At 46.7% G+C, this 15,676-nt stretch overlaps 1 protein-coding gene across 3 annotated transcripts in view; it reads left to right on the forward strand.

The window, feature by feature from the left end:
* The window catches only part of C19H20orf194 (chromosome 19 C20orf194 homolog), a 162,491-nt gene extending 147,990 nt beyond the window's left edge, over positions 1–14,501 (forward strand). For all 3 annotated transcript variants that reach the window (XM_037812151.1, XM_037812152.1, XM_037812153.1), the window contains 7 exons: positions 1,167–1,253; positions 7,205–7,311; positions 7,658–7,732; positions 9,021–9,226; positions 10,700–10,765; positions 11,478–11,571; positions 12,241–14,501. In XM_037812151.1, coding sequence (XP_037668079.1) covers positions 1,167–1,253; positions 7,205–7,311; positions 7,658–7,732; positions 9,021–9,226; positions 10,700–10,765; positions 11,478–11,571; positions 12,241–12,353 — 748 coding nt within the window. In that variant the 3' untranslated portion in view covers positions 12,354–14,501. The remainder of the gene's footprint in view (positions 1–1,166; positions 1,254–7,204; positions 7,312–7,657; positions 7,733–9,020; positions 9,227–10,699; positions 10,766–11,477; positions 11,572–12,240) is intronic.
* The last annotated feature ends 1,175 nt before the right edge of the window (positions 14,502–15,676 follow it).

Raw genomic sequence — 15,676 nt, forward strand, 5'->3', positions numbered from 1 at the left:
TTTTATCCCAAAAAGAGCAAGAAAGTACTCAAAGATTAGTAGAGATATATCAGAAGGCTATAGGAGCTACTTTAAGAAGTTCCCGGTAGCCAACTTTGGGACAATTTGCAAATGAGAAAGAACAATGATAACGCATGGAATGAAGTGAGTACACAGGGATACTTAAAAAAATGGGAAGCCTGAGTGCAGCATATAGGCTTCAGTTAATAATAGTGTATCCATATTGGTTCATTAATTGTTAACAAATGTACCATAGAGATATAAGATGTTAATAAATAGTGGAAACTGGAGGCAGGGTATATGGAAACTTGGTGTACTATCTTCCCAAATGTTCTTCTATAAATCTAAAATCGGTCTAAAATTAAAAGTTTATTAAAATAAATAATAATAAATTTCAATGGAGAGGGGCAGGACAGTAAAGCTCTTCTTTACAGAAGATTGCAAACCAATAAATAAGGATTGATAGGATTTAGAAAATCACCATTTTATGACTTTCAGTTAATACTTGATTTAGGCAAAGATCATCAATGGATGCTAAAAGCAGTAGGTAAAAGACTGTTGAAGAAAATATTCGCTAATCTCAAAGTATCACACTGCAGACTACTTCCTAATTCCTAAAGGGGAATTATCTTTACAACAGAGAGGTCTAGTAGACACTGTGTTAATGAAATGATTAAACTGAGCAAGACTAGTCAGTAATGAGACAAACTGACATCACTTGCCTTCTTGATGTGATGCAGTGGGAAGGACACATCATCACCTGTGGATTAATCTTTTGAAAAATGTTTAGCCTGAATCTAATGAGGAAAATTATCAAACAGATCCAGGTTGTGAAACACTTGACAGCTGGCAGGTCTCTTCAAATTGTCAATGCCATGAAAGACCAAAGGGGAAAAAAAAAAGTGGAGGAAATATTCCAGATTATTCCGGATTAAAGGAGAATAAATATTGTATATTAAATGAATGATCCTTGATTGGATCCTGGACACCATGTCCCCCACCTCATCCCCCTCCCCCAAAAAGGGAAATATAAAAATGGATCATGTATGCATACTTGTATGTGTCTTTCAAGGGCAAGGGCTAGGGTGAGGGGAGAGAAAGCTGAAGTGTGTGGGTTAAGATTGATAGTCCTAATTAATCTGTGTCTTATCTCTGCATTTTTATAGGAATGAAGATATTGAGCTGATTCTCTCGGAAAACAGTTTTTCAAGTCCACAGATGCTACGATCACGATATTTAATGTACCCTGGCTGGCAAGTATCATCATTGAAAAGTAGCTTAGATTTCTTTGTAAACCCAATGGTTTGCTTATTTACAGAAAAATAGAGAGAAAGCTAAAATACCAGGTGTGTTATACAGGGATGGCACGGCAACTGGAATGGCCTGCCATGTCCGCACGGCCACTGGCCTTGTCGGGAGCCAGCACTGCGCATCTTGGGCTTCCTGGGTTGTTGAGGTTCAGGGAGTCACCCTGTAGGCACCAAGCACAGTCCTGGATTTCCAGGTGGCTGGCACGGAACTGAGCAGTGAGGACCTTCCCAGATAAAAGAGTCACTCCTGAGAGTGCAGTCAGTCAGTCAGTCCCCTAGGGTTCCTTTCTGACAGACAGACACCCTGATGTTGTAGCCCAGGCGCTGTTCTCTGCGGGCTCCTCTCCTCCAGAGGGAGAGGAGAGGGGAAAGAGAGCAGCAGGTGCACTGTAATTATATACAAGGACCCACGTCACTTGAGCACTTACTGTGTGCTAGGCATTGATCTCAGACTGCATTGAACAGGACCATAGCCACCAGCCACACGTAGCTATTTAAATTTGAAGTAATAAAAATTAAATAAAGTTTAAAATTGCGCCCTTCAGTCTCACAAGCCACATTTCAAGTGCTCAATAACCACATGTGGCTAGCAGCTACCCTGTTGGACAGTGAAGATCCAGAACATCCCCATAGTTGGGGAAAGTTCTTTCGGACAGTGCTGTTAATGCTTAGCCTGCATTATCGCATTTTATTCTGACACCAGGACTGGGAGGTAGAATCCATTATTTTCCTTATTATACAGATAAGGAAAATGAAGCAGCAAGGAGTTAAATGACTTGTCCAAAGTCATGCTTCTAGTAAATGAAAAAGCTGGATTTCAAATCCAGCTTCTCTGGCTCCAAGCCTGCATTCTTAACCACTGTGCTGCACTGTCTCAGTGTAGAATGGATAACTAGTGTGTTGAAGGTTTAGGGGGGAACAAATCCTTAAAGCTTGGCCCCAATTAATCTCATGTTTATTTGGATTATCTTTGTTATCTTTACTGACTTCCCCCAGGCCCCTCTCTACTTCCTCCACACCACCCCTTACGTACCACCAATTTTTTTTGACTAACAGTGTTGATGTAAGAAAACTCCAGGAGGTCAATATGCAGAATCAAAGGTTTTCAGACATGTTCTTAGAAGAAGCCTCTAATTTGGTTCACATCATACTCCCTTAAACAGTAGCTAAGTGGATCATTCCTTATGCCTGAACAAGACAGTTGTATCTTAACTAAAAAGAAACACGTGAGGCTTCTAGAAGAAAGCCCTCCGGTCCACAGCTGCAGCTACTGATCCTTCTGCTGCCCACACCTCTGGGTCTGATGCAGAGGCTCCTCCCATCGTCCACCTGGCACCTGGGGATGCACCCAGCTGCCTGTCACCATGCTGACTCTTTTTTTTTTTCCGTAACTTTGAACATTAGTAGTAGTGGTGGTGGTGGTGGTGGTGGTAGTTCATTCTTAAACTTTTTATTTTTAAATAATTTCAGACTTACAGGACAAAAATAATAAAAACCCCATACAGAACACTCCTGTATACCCCTTTACCCCAGATATCCAGAACCATCGATTTTAACATTTTGCCACATTTACTGTATCATTCTCTCTCTCCCTCAGTCTGTCAATGTATCTATCTATATGTCAATCCACTTTATACATCATACTCCTTGAACATTTAATACTATCGTATTTTCTAAGAATAAGGATATTCACTTGTGTATCCACCTTAAGTGTAGTTATCAAGTTCAAGAGATTTAACATTGATATAAAGCTTACAGTCTATATTCCAATTTTTTCCTGTGTCCCAATAATGTCCTTTTGAGCCTTCTCTCCTTCCTTGTTAGATCCTGTCCAGGATTGTGTATTCCTTTAATTGTCATTGTCTAGGACTTCATTGTTTTTTAAAGGCTGAATATTGTTCCATTGGATGTATGCACCATACTTTGTTTATCCATTCATCTGCTGATGGGCATTTGGATTGCTTCCACCTTTTGGCTATTGTGAATAATGCTGCTATGAACATTCGTGTACAGATATCTGTCTGCTTTCAGTTTGGGGGGTATGTACCCAGAATTGGTATTATCGGTTATATGGTAGTTCCATATTTAACCTTTTGAGGAACCTTCGAACTGTTTTTCCTAACTCATGCTTGGTATGGCACCTGGAGCCTAGCTCAGAGCTCAGACTTACCTGCAGGCAGACAGAACCAGGAGAGAACAGGGTTTGAGTCTTCTAAAGACTCAGAATCCGGAATCTGAAACCTTTCCCTTGTTGGGATGAAGCTCAGTTTTTGTAGAGAATCAGAGATGGAGGGACTTCAAAATCACTCTTCAGGACCACCCTTTTGAGTCCTCTCCTGGGAATCAGGTAATTTAATCTTCAACAAGGCGGCAGCCACCATTCTCCTCCTCAACCCCATACATTCCCCCCCACTCAGGGCCACCACTGCAGAGTGAACTGGCTGTAGTTCCAGGATGTGCTCAGCTCTGTGCTGGGCACAGATTCTCAGTCATTCCCTTCCCACAGCCCTCTCTGTTCTCATTGACCCCCATCCCCACTTTCCCTGGTAGAACAGCTTGTTTTAGTCTGGGAGGAAACCTAGCTCTCTTCCCTTGACCCCTCCAAATACCCCTAAGGGTTTGAATCATAGAAGCCAGAGAAGCCTATAGTCTCACCTGAGAATTCCCACAAACTGGCCTCAGTGACATGTTTGGATGGGGGGACAGGGCAATAATATAATATTCAAATCTGCAGTGTTGTTTTGAAACAAAGGAAACTAATAAAACATAATCAATTGGAGGGAAATGTTTGGATGAAATGTGGCAAAGAACTAATAACTATAATATTTGGGGGAAATATGGTATTTAAGAAAAGTAACCCAGTCCATATAGTTGTGAACAGACAGTTCACTTAAGAGCAAGTGTAAATAACAATCATGGTAATGGAATTCAATGTCAGTAATACTCAGAAATGGTAAATGGTTCCTTACGGTTGTTTAGTTTGACACCTATGAAATTCAGCCAAAAATGTCTATAGCATCATTGCTGGGGAAATTGTATACTCATCTGCTGCTGGAAGATTTACACCACAGGGAGTGGTGTAAATTATTACCCGTGAGATGGTCTTACACCCTTTCCCCCCCCCCACCGCCAAGTGATTCCAATCTTGGAAATTCATCTCAAGGAAACAATTCAGTATCTTAAAAATATCACACCATTTCCTTCTTGCCTCCATGGTTTCTATTGAGAAATACATACATAGTCTTATCAAGCTTCCTTTATATGTGATGGATTGCTTTTCTCTTGCTGCTTTCAGGATTCTCTCTTTGTCTTTGACATTTGGTAATCTGATTATTATGTGTCTTGGCATAGGTCTGTTCTGTTTGGGGTACGCTGCGCTTCTTGGATCTGTAATTTTATGTCTTTCATAAGAGATGGGAAATTATCATTGATTATTTCCTCTATTATTGCTTCTGCCCCTTTTCCCTTCTCTTCTCCTTCTGGGACACCCATGACACATACAATCATGCACTTCATGTTATTTAATTCCCTGAGACATTGCTCATATTTTTCCATTCTTTTCCCTGTCTGTTCTTTTGTGAGTAGATTTCAGGTGTCTTGTTCTCCAGTTCCTAAGTGTTTTCTTCTGCTTCTTGAGATCTGCTGTTGTATGTCTCCATTGTGCTTCTCATGTTGTGATTTTCATTTCCATAGATTCTGCCAGTTGCTTTTCAAACTTTTGATTTCTACCTTATATTCACCCATTGTTTTCTTTATAGCCTTTATCTGTTTTGCCATATCTTCCCTGAACTCATTAGATTTGGTTTTTTATTTGATTTATCATATTTCTTTGAAAGTCTTTAATAGATTGTTTCATTAAAGTGAAACAATATCTCAACTGTATCTTGATTGAGGTGTAAGTTTGTTCCTTTGACTGGGCCATATCTTCATTTTTCCTAGTGCAGATTGTAGTTTTCCATTGTCTAGGCATCTGGTTTCCTTGGTTACCCCAATCAGATTTTCCCAGACCAGAACAGGTTCATATCTCAGAATGGGGTTATATTCAGTTTCAAGCCTCCCTGCAGGTGTGTCTTAGAGAGTAACAGTCTTTCCTGTGAGATTTCAAGCTGCTGTGCTTTTGCTAACCTGCCGAGCAGGTGGCACCCTTCAGTCTGTCACTCCCAACTGGTGTAAGGAGGTAGGGCCCCTTTAGTTTCTGTTTTGGCTGTTTTCTCCCAGGCTCTGGGGTCTGGTTCTGAAGGGAAGACTGGCAGTAGAGCTGGGCCCCACCTCCTTCCTCTTAGGGAAGCTACACCCCCTAGGAGTTATCTATTACATTTGAATAGCTTCTTTGTCTCTCTGGCTCTGTCATCTCCACCCCTCTCTGGGTCAGAGCACTGAGAAATGAAAATGGCTGAGGCGTTCTCTACTGAGCCCCTCTGGTTGAGAGAGAGAAAAATGGACAGAAAGCCCCCTTTTAGAACCAGTATACGGCCCCCAGTTTCACTCGTTGGCCAGAGGTAACACCCAGTCTTCTGGATCCCCCTCCCAGGACAGATGAGCCTTCTGGCTCTTTAAGGTCAATCATCACAAAAAGCCTCTGTCTGCTTGTTAGGGGTTTGTAGCTTGTATTCAGCAGTGCACGTTTGTTAATCAAAACCCCAGTTGGAGCTGGCTGAGCTATATATGCTTGCTCAGAGAGTGATGCTAGTTTCTACCACAGCAAGGTTTTGCAGCTCAGCCTGCTGTGGCAGGGAGAGGGGTCCTGGTGCAGTTCCAGTTTTTACTTACAGATTTTATGCTGTGATCTTGGGCATTCCTCCCAATCCAGGTTGGTGTATGATGTGTAGACAGACACGGTTGTCCTCCTGTAGTTATTCCAGATTATTTACTAGTTATTCCTGGTTGTTTATTAGTTGCTCCAGGGGACTAACTAGATTTCACTCCTCTCTATGCCGCCATCTTGCCCCCCCCCAATCATTTTTTAATCTCTTCCTCTTTTTCCCTTGGCCTTGCATCTGGTGTGCGTGTTTACATTCAACACTGTTGAAACTCATCATCACTTTACGATTCATACACCCGCTGATGACCCGAGGCCCAGGCAGGGTCGCTGGCGCGGCAGCTCCTCCTGGCCTGCGGCGGCGGCGGCTGAAGCGACCGACGCAGGGATGCATCATGCAGCCGCGCTCATGGCCGGATCGCGGCGGGCCCCACGGCTCGGCTCGATCTCGCAGGGCGGGTCTAAGGAAGTAATTCAAAAGAGGAAGGAATTACATAACTGTAGAAGCTGGTATTGGGTAATGGAAGTTCATTATATTACTCTTCTGCCTTTGCATATATTTGAAAATTTCCATAATTAAAAATTTTAAATGCTCTCAATATGACCATGTTCCTAATAAGTCTGTGGGTCATCATGTCTGACGATCTCAAATCTGAGATCGAGCAGCAGTACCCCTGGCCCTTTGGTTCCTTCTGGAGAGAGTATATGCATCCAAATGTACAGTCTCTCTGATGCTGCCCTCAGTGAGATGGCAGATCGTAGTTGGAGCCCGGAAAGGAGTGGGAGGGTATCCTGAAGAAGGGCCTGCAATATACCAGGAGGGACCCCCAATCTCAAGTGGAACACTGGCAGGCTTCAAGGAAAGACAGAGTCTTTGACTTCAAGGAAATTCTAGTCTGAGGCAGTAAGGCCTTTAACCTTGGAAAGTTCCTGCTCTGGTGGGGGCAGATGTGCTTCCCAAATCTCATGTTGAAACAGACTTGCACACATTAAACAAGTATTTTGTATTCAAAATGTCATACAAGCAAGGGAGAATTCAGATATTATAGGACAAATGATATTAGTTCATCCCAAAGTAGTATGTAAATAACACCCAAAGCCCCAGTTAGTTATAATTTTTTTTAAACCTTTTAAGGTATGAAGGTAAATTTGATGCTGGATCAGTCTTTCCACTAATGGTTCAGATCTGTGTGTGGTTTGGTCGGCCATTGGAGAAGACTCGCTTTGTGGCCAAATGTAAAGGTAAGCCTTTTGTAATGACATTTCCCAGACCCAAGTGAAGGAGTGTCCCAGAGTTGACCCTGCTTCCTGGCACCCATTTTCAGTCCTCTGTGTGCTGTCTCTTCTCATCATCAGGACCAATAGCTACCAGAGGAATTTGAGGAGATTCCCAGCCCTCATCTTGAGTGGCCATTCAGTTCGATCTCCACTTCATTAAAAGAGTTGCCCCCCGCCCCACCTCGGGATCTTTGGCAAAGCCACTGGGGGGAGTAGGATCCCTTCCCAATCCCTAACCCTCCCAGCTGTGCCACCCTGAGTTGGCCTCTGCCTCCATGTGAGTGACAACCTTCTCCTCTTCCTTCACCAGCAATTCAGTCCTCCATCAAGCCAAGTCCGTTCTCTGGAAACATCTACCACATCCTGGGCAAAGTGAAGTTTTCAGGTAACTGGGGGGTTGGATTTGGGATCCTTGTGCTGTGGACTGTTCTGATCTCATGTATATGCCTCCTCACCCACCCACCCCCACACAACTGAAGGATTCAGAAGCTACAGAGTTCATAGCCTCCGCTGGTGTGTTCAGACTCTCTCAACACCACTCTCCATCTGGGCCCCAGGCCTTCAGTCTCCTCTAGTCATTCCTCTCCACCAAGGACCCGCCTTTCCCTGGAGTTCTGCTCTCCAGTGCAGAATCTGTCCATCTTCCCGTGTGACCTGCTTAGGGCCTCTCCTCACAGCTCCTTGCCTTCCTTGATCCAAAGACTCATGTCCCACTGATGACCTCCTAGACCTGTCACCCAGGAGTTGCTGAGCTCTCCAGCCCGGTCTTCATTTCTAACCAAGGTTTTCTAGCATTCTGCTTGCCTTTTGCCTTCTGGCCGGTAGGCCTGTTTATCAGCCTTAGATTTCTGGAGCCCTTCAGACCCCATAGTCTGTCCTAGTCTGGGGTTCAAGAGGGAGTGTGTCCATGAGGGTATCTTCAGCTATTGTAACAGAAAGCTACATAAAAAAGGCAAGAGATTGGAAAGCTTAGCAGGGCCACTGAGGACCCAGATAATGTGTGTCTTTATGTTCTTCCATTCTTGGTGTGTCAGTTGTCCTCAGATTACTGCCCCTCATGGTTGTCAGTTGGTGCTCCAGGTCTAGGTGTTATACAACTTTCAGTCAGTGAGGAGAAGCTGGCTCTTCATCAACTCAGAATACTTTCCCTGAAGTGCCCCATCCCTCCCAAGTCCTCAGCAGACTTACTTCGTTGGCCGTGATTGATTGCCATGCCTTCCTGCCACACCTGTTCTGTTGACTCTGCCCTCCTCCCTCGGCCTCTCGGGCCTCTGCTGAAACCCACCCCATCTGCCTGCTATTAAGGAGCTTTGCTTCTCCTCAAGTATCTTTTCCACACAGGTGACACCTGCCTATTGTCTCCTTTTAATGACTGCATGGACATCTTCCAGCAGTCTTACAATTTTTCAAATTCTACCAGTGCAAAGTCAAACTCCTCTTTTTTCTCCCAACTAAAAACCTTTTCTTCTTCTTGTATTCCCCTTATGAATTAATAGTGTACCTAATCAGCCAAGCTAGAAACTTGCTTTGCTCCTCCCTCTCTTATTCCATCCCTTCTAATTTGCCTCCAGTCATGTCAGTCTTTCCTCCTGTGTGTGTCTCGTGAATCTGTGCCCAGTGTCACTCCACCTTCCAGGCTGGGGTCTCAGGGACTAACGTGTGTCTCCCTGCAGACTCTGAGCGGACCATGGAGGTCTGCCACAACACTCTGACCAATTCCTTGAGCATCGTGCCAGTTTTGGAGGGACCCACGCCACCGCCAGACTCCAGGAGCACACCCCAGGACAGCAGCACACAGCAGGAAAACTACCTTGTGTTCATCGGCTGCTCCCTGAAAGAAGAGAGTGTCAAGGACTGGCTGCAGCAGTCGGCTAAGCAGGTGGTTTCCCAAGGCCAGACAGACCTGGCCCAATGTGACCAGCACAACCCAGAGCTGGACCTGGTCCTGAGGCAGAAGCCTCTCCCCTGCCCCCTTCACACCTCCCCACAGGCTCAGGCAGCACTTTCATGGACACCTTACAGGGAGGAAGCCAGTTGGGGGCAAACTGTGGGCAGATGTGGCTGAGCACCTACCATGTAAGCCCAGGTTCTCATGGCCATTTCTAATTTCACTTCCCACGGTGGTTTGACTAGGTGGTTTAACTGGGACCTAGGTACCTCAGTTTCCTAGGGCTGCCACAACCACGTATCACAGCCTGGGTGGCTTCAAACAACAGACATGTATTATCTCACAGCCCTGGGGCTTGAAGTCTGAAATCGAGGCATGGGCAGGGCCATGTTTCCTCTGACGTCTCTGGGCAAGAATCTGTTGCAGGCATCTCTGCCAGCTTTTTGGGTTTGCCGGCAATCCTTGGCTTTCCTTGGCTTGTAGATGCATCACTCTGCCTCCCTCTTTTCACATGGCCTTTTCCCTGGTATCTATCTGTGTTCAGTTTTCCTCCTCTTATAATCCAGTTTAGCCTCAATTTAACTAATAACATCTTCAAAGACCCTGTTTCCAAATGAGTTCACAGTCACAGGAACAGGGCTAAGACTTGAGTGAGTATGTGTTTTTTGGGGGGGACACAGTCCAACCCATAACACTAGATTAAGCCTGCTTTTTCCATGTGGATCTTTGGTTAACCTGGTGTCCCAAAATCAAAGTGTCTTTTCTTAACTGAATCTTATTCACAGACTTTTCTCTGTTCTGAGTCCAGAATCTCCCTATACATGGGTTCTCTTTCTAGAGAGAAGAAACAACAAAGATAGATGTAGGGCTATTTGTAAACTGAGACTCCAAGCATGGCCCAGGAGACAGACCTGTAGGTTCACACCAGCCCTTTAGCCTAAGGCTACAAAGAAAAACCCAGACTGGAGTTAAAATCCTTCCAATTCACTGCAAGCTGTGGGTGCTAATGGGGTTTAGCTCATCCTAGAACTCTGGGAATAGAGTTGGCTGGGGTTTGGTTTTTCTGTAGATGCTCAGTTGGCATCTGTGTTTTATGCTAAGGTATGGGCTGCCTGCAGCTGTGTCTTTCTCAGACTCACCTGGATAAACTCCTACATGGTGCTTAACTATGGGACCATCAGGTTGTCCCTTTACCAGCGTATCTGTTATGAGTGGGGCCTGGGATGAGAGCCTGCAAAGAGGCAGGAACATGCCCATTCGCAAAAGCACTAGGCTGTCTTCTGGCACACGGGGCACCATGGGAGGGAAGTGGTATTCTCAAGGGGCAGGCAGGCAGGATATTTATGTTCAGGCCATGTGTGCTGGGGTCTTAGTCATGTAGCTGGTCCCGAGCTTGAGCCTTTACCTGCCCATGCACCCATCCCATCTGCTCTGTTGAGACCTGACCCCTTCATCTCTGTACAGAAGCCTCAGAGGAAAGCCCTGAAGACCAGGGGGATGCTGACCCAGCAGGAGATCAGGAACATCCACGTGAGTGTCCTGCCCTGGGGCCTGAGCCTCCCATGCTCCCCTTGGGGTCCTGAGGCTGCCCTTCTGGGCTGGCATAGCTCCACCCTTTAGGATTCCCTGGGTTACAGGGCCGTTTGTAGGTCGTGCTAGAAATCTTACTCTTCTCAGGCCGCAGAGGGAAGCTGGGTAAAGGGAAACCTTGCAGCCCCAGTGAGGAAGAGGGTGGGGCAATCTGTGCTGTGACCTGTGTATGTGATGGGAGAACCAGTGCCCATGGGAGGAGCGGGGACTGAGGGCCCTGCTTTGTCATCCTGTTTAAGCGGCTGCAGGAGAAGACTTTTTCTCCTCCTATCCCTCTTTCCTAAGTAAACCACAGATAAACCAAACAGGGCCCAGGAAAACACCTTCTAGACCCAGAAGCCGCTCATAGGAAAGTTGTGGAATCCGGAGGCCAGGAAGAGAGGCCCTTTGTTGAGCCCTCCAACCTCCAAGCTGTCTTCCAGCCTCTGCCTCAGCCCTTCCTTCCCAACCGGGGCCTTTCCCTGTGGGGTTTGGGGGCCAAAGGCTAAAAGGGACCCAGAGTCCAGGTCCCAGGAGGGGTGTGTCACCAGTCCCATTATGAGCAGTTGGGGCAGGAGAATGCTCTGGCCTTCCAGGAACCCCTGCTTTGCACTTGAGGGGGTCCCTTCCTATACAGCTCCTACCAGAGCCCAACAGGACTCTTTCCCTGCAGGTGAAGCGCCACCTGGACCCCCTACCTGCAGGCTACTTTTATAATGGAACCCAGTTTGTCAACTTCTTTGGAGACAAGATGGATTTTCACCCACGTATCCTTGGAAGCAGCTTGGTCCCTGTGGAATCTGGGGCGGTGAGGCTGGGATTGTATAAGGCTGTCTGTAAAGCAGGTGTCTGCTGGACCACCACAGTTGGGCCCCTGGAGCAGGCTGGGTTATACAGTGGCTGGGAACATGCAGGAGCACACTAGGCAGACTTTTCATTTTGTCCATTAGACCCCTTAAACTAGGTTTCTCCTTCATTTAGTGACTGCTGTCATGTTACTCCAGTACCTATGGCTGAGTGAATTGTAGTTTCAGTACAGCTATGGCTGTGAGGCAGCCCATTCAAGAACTCAGATGACATCCAGAATTCTGTGGTCCTCAAGGTCATAATTTACAAGTTGGAGACTGTTCCTCATTACATTAGTTCTGTAAAAAGATTGATAGGATAAAATGTGAGACTTGGGGTACTGCTGTATGCTAATGAAAGCTGAAGGGCTTAGTCCTAGGACCTCATCAAGGCCCTATGCTAGTACCCATCCACATTCTTTGTAGCTGTGATGCTGCCCCTATGTGAAAAGAGCCCATTAGGCATCCTCTAGTGAGCTGGGTGCTCACTGCCTCAGTGTACCCCCCTTTCATGCCCACAGACCCCGCTAAGTCCTAGGAAGTCCCTGTTGACCTCCAGGCTCAGGGCTGTCGTCCTTAATGAGATTCCAGTCATGGACCAGTTCATGAATGACTACGTGGAAGAAGCCAACCGGGAAATCGAGAAGTATAACCGTGAGCTGGAGCAGCAGGAGTATCACGACCTCTTTGAGCAGAAGCCCTAGAGGAAGCCTGGCTGTGCACATCCTGCAGAACGTCTGTCCTTCGGACTGACATAATGGAGTTTGTTAACCTCAGCTCTCCAGGAGGCCCCTCCCTAGAGGGGCTGCTTTTTTCCTCATTGGCCCATGTGTGCTGCTGGCTTGAGTGCATGTTGTCTTAGTCTCTACACAGTGCTGAAGTGCATCACCTGGACCACTGATGGGGGGCGGGGGAAGGTATGGAGGGTGAGCAGACAGGACTGCCCTGTGTGTGCAACTGGCAGGCCAGGACCTCTGGGTCTCTGATAACAGTATCTCCTTTGGGCTATTGAGGTGCTGTGGGAGGGTAGCAGGAGCATCAGGGTTGCACAGAGGAGCTGCTAGGACTCCGAAGGAACCAGGACTGCCCAAATTATGGCTATGCCTAAGGGGCCAGGCCACCACAGGCCTCAGCCACTGCCCCAGGAGCACCCTCGTCCCCAGCAGCGCACTTGCCTAGGTCCCTTCCACTGAAGGAGCTGGCCCTGCTCACCCTGGGCCCAGTTCTGGGATGAGCAGAACAAGCCCTGCCTCAGCCCAGCCCACAGAGCCAGCAGCTTGGGCTGATGTCAACAGTTTGTTCTCAGATGAGATAATTTCCCTTATGGATGAAACTGAGGGGAAAGGCACATTGCTTTTCAGAAGTGTGTGGTTCTGAGTTGACACAAGTGGTCCCCATTGTGATTGGTTTTTATGCTCCCCTGCGGCATCACTCCAGTTTCCCTGCTTCAGGGACAACAGCAAACCTGCTGCTCAAGCCTCCCCGGCTATGCTTTGCCTCAATGTTGAGGGGAGCATCCTGCCACTGGGCCCAGGGGTAATAAGCCCAGGGTCTGATCCCTTGTATGGGGCCTGTGAAGGGTATTCAGTCCCCAGCACCCAGCCCTTTATCAGCCTTGCCAGGGAAGACCTGGTTTTCAGCCACAAACTTCAGGAACTCATGTCCTCAAGCATTGTTGCTGGCCCTGGACTTGTTTGGCTCCTGACGACTGGGAATTTCAAAGAATCCAATACCCAAGTTAGAATCCCTTCCAAGGGCTGTGCTTTCAGCTGGACCATAAAGCAGAGGGGAATTAAAATGTGTCCCCTGCCTGATCTCCAGAGTTAATGGGGGAGGGGGTACAGGTGCTGCTATTCAGGTGATGTCTGTAGGGACTTTAGCACTTCAGCTGCCTGGACTGTAAATGCTTTCTGAATTTCAAATTTTTTTTGCATGCCTTGGGAAGAAGCACATAGGCAAAACCAGCGAAGAGTTTCTAATGTAGAGGGGTTTTTCTGAAGGGCCCCTAATTCCAGGGAGAGATGGGATGGAGCACATGTGGCCTTTGTGCCTGATCAAACAGAGGCCTGCTTCAAGTAGCAAAGTATTGTCAGGGCTCGTCAGTAAAATATGCTTGTACTGGGGAAAAAAAAAATTGCTTTTGAAGCCATATGAACAAAGCCCCCAGATTACATTGACTAAGAAATCTTGCATCAAAAAAGACTTCTAAAAAAGTCCCATGTGCTCCAGCCCCAGCGCCGAAGGCCCAGTGGCAAGGGCCCAGCTGTAGACCCGAAGTCTGGGAGCCCTTCCCTTCTGGCTGGCCAGAGGCTGGGTCCACTGTGGGCCTGCTTCTCCTTGAGAGTCAGTAACTTTTATGTAGATCTTAAGTGCAATTGATTAATAAGCAATGAGTTACTGTAGCTTCCTTTAGCTCTACCGAGCTCTTTTTAAAAACTCAAAGTTGAGCAGCCTTAGAAAAAGTTTGGAGGGGGGTGGGGGAACCATAGGCCATTTCCTACAGGTGGGTGTCTGTGATGTTTTCAATTAAAGCTCTAGATCTGGGAGCTCGAGCCATTTCCTGGCTGCCCTGACCGGCAGTCTGGCTGCTGCACAAACGAGTTTTTAAAGAGGGGTCGGGGCCACCCATGAGAGTGGGTCTTCCCACCATGCAGGGCTGTGCTACGTGGTGGTCTCACCTGATCATTGCCCATAGAAATGCTCTCTCACCAACCTGTCCCACCGTCCCAGATCCTCTCGTCTTAGAGGGAAAACTGTGATTACCTCAACTTGAACATGAAACTGTGATTGAAAAAAAAAAAACAGTCAAAACGTTAAGAAGTTTCAAAGCCAAAAAAGGCAAAACTGGCTAAGGCCTCTGTAGACACTCCTCGGCCTGTTCGGGAGTGTGAAGGGGCGCATTGGCGAAAGGGCATTCCTCGGGCCCACTCCCTGTCCCCTGGGGAATAGGCTCACTGAGGGCTCTTTGAGGACTCCGGCCACCTCCTCCCCACACCGCCCCCTGCCGGCCTCCTGGGTCTGCCAGTGGACGTTTACCATCCACTCATTTCCTCCCAGCACCCCAGGTGGCGTCAGGGTCTTCAGCCGTCTCCAGAGGAAGGGCCGTGACACTGTGTTTAGCTTTGGACCTTAGAACAACAAAGTGGATACCGGGGCCCTGCGGAGGCATCAGGTGTGGATTCCTAAGGACAGGCCGGAAGTCCTCCAGGGGCCGACATGCTTTTTGCCCACTTTCCTGTTAGTAGCTTCAGTTTTGTATCACCCAGAGTGAGTGTGATAGCATTGAAGTCACTGAAGTTATGGGTTGTTTCACTTTTTGATGTGAGATTTTTCTTTTTTTTTGATTGGAGGGAGGAGGCAGAAATTGGAGAAAACAGGATCACACTAGGAAGGGGGCCTGGCAAGGAGCCACGCTGGCAGGGGCCACTCTGGCCTGAGGCCTGGGCACTGGGCCCTGTGGGTTGCAAGAAAAAGTTGCCTCCTAAATTCTTTTAGGATTTTGGAGAATTTTTGCACAGTAATAAGCTCTGGGTTGCTCTTTGGGCTTCTCAAAAGGGAAAAGTTCAACTCGAAGATTGTGAACTATTAAGTATTCCAGCCATGTTGCTGACCTAGTTGGATAGTTGTACCTCAAAAAGTAGGTGAGAAATGGTGTCCTCATTGTCCCAGGCTGTCAAATACTAATGAGAGATGAGCTCACTTACGTGCCAAAATTCACTTTTATACTAGTTTTTCAGTGCTTTAATATTTGTAACTTAAAAACATATTTACAAACACTACTGTAACTTCAGTGAAACTGAATTGTGTGATTGAAGCTTTTTTGCTTATTATAGTATTTATTACACTACTTAATTCAGTGAATATATAAAAGTAGCCTCCAATTTATTTTTATATTATTTTACATGTTTTTACCTGCAGTTGTGTATGTGAATTTACATTGGTAATTAAGATGTAATGCTAAGGATCAATAAACTGTCACTGAACACGCCAAAGCCGCCCTGTTGCTGAGAACCCAGTCCCGAGGTGT

The sequence above is a fragment of the Choloepus didactylus genome, chromosome 19, assembly GCF_015220235.1.
Source record: "Choloepus didactylus isolate mChoDid1 chromosome 19, mChoDid1.pri, whole genome shotgun sequence".
NCBI classification, from domain to species: domain Eukaryota; kingdom Metazoa; phylum Chordata; class Mammalia; order Pilosa; family Megalonychidae; genus Choloepus; species Choloepus didactylus.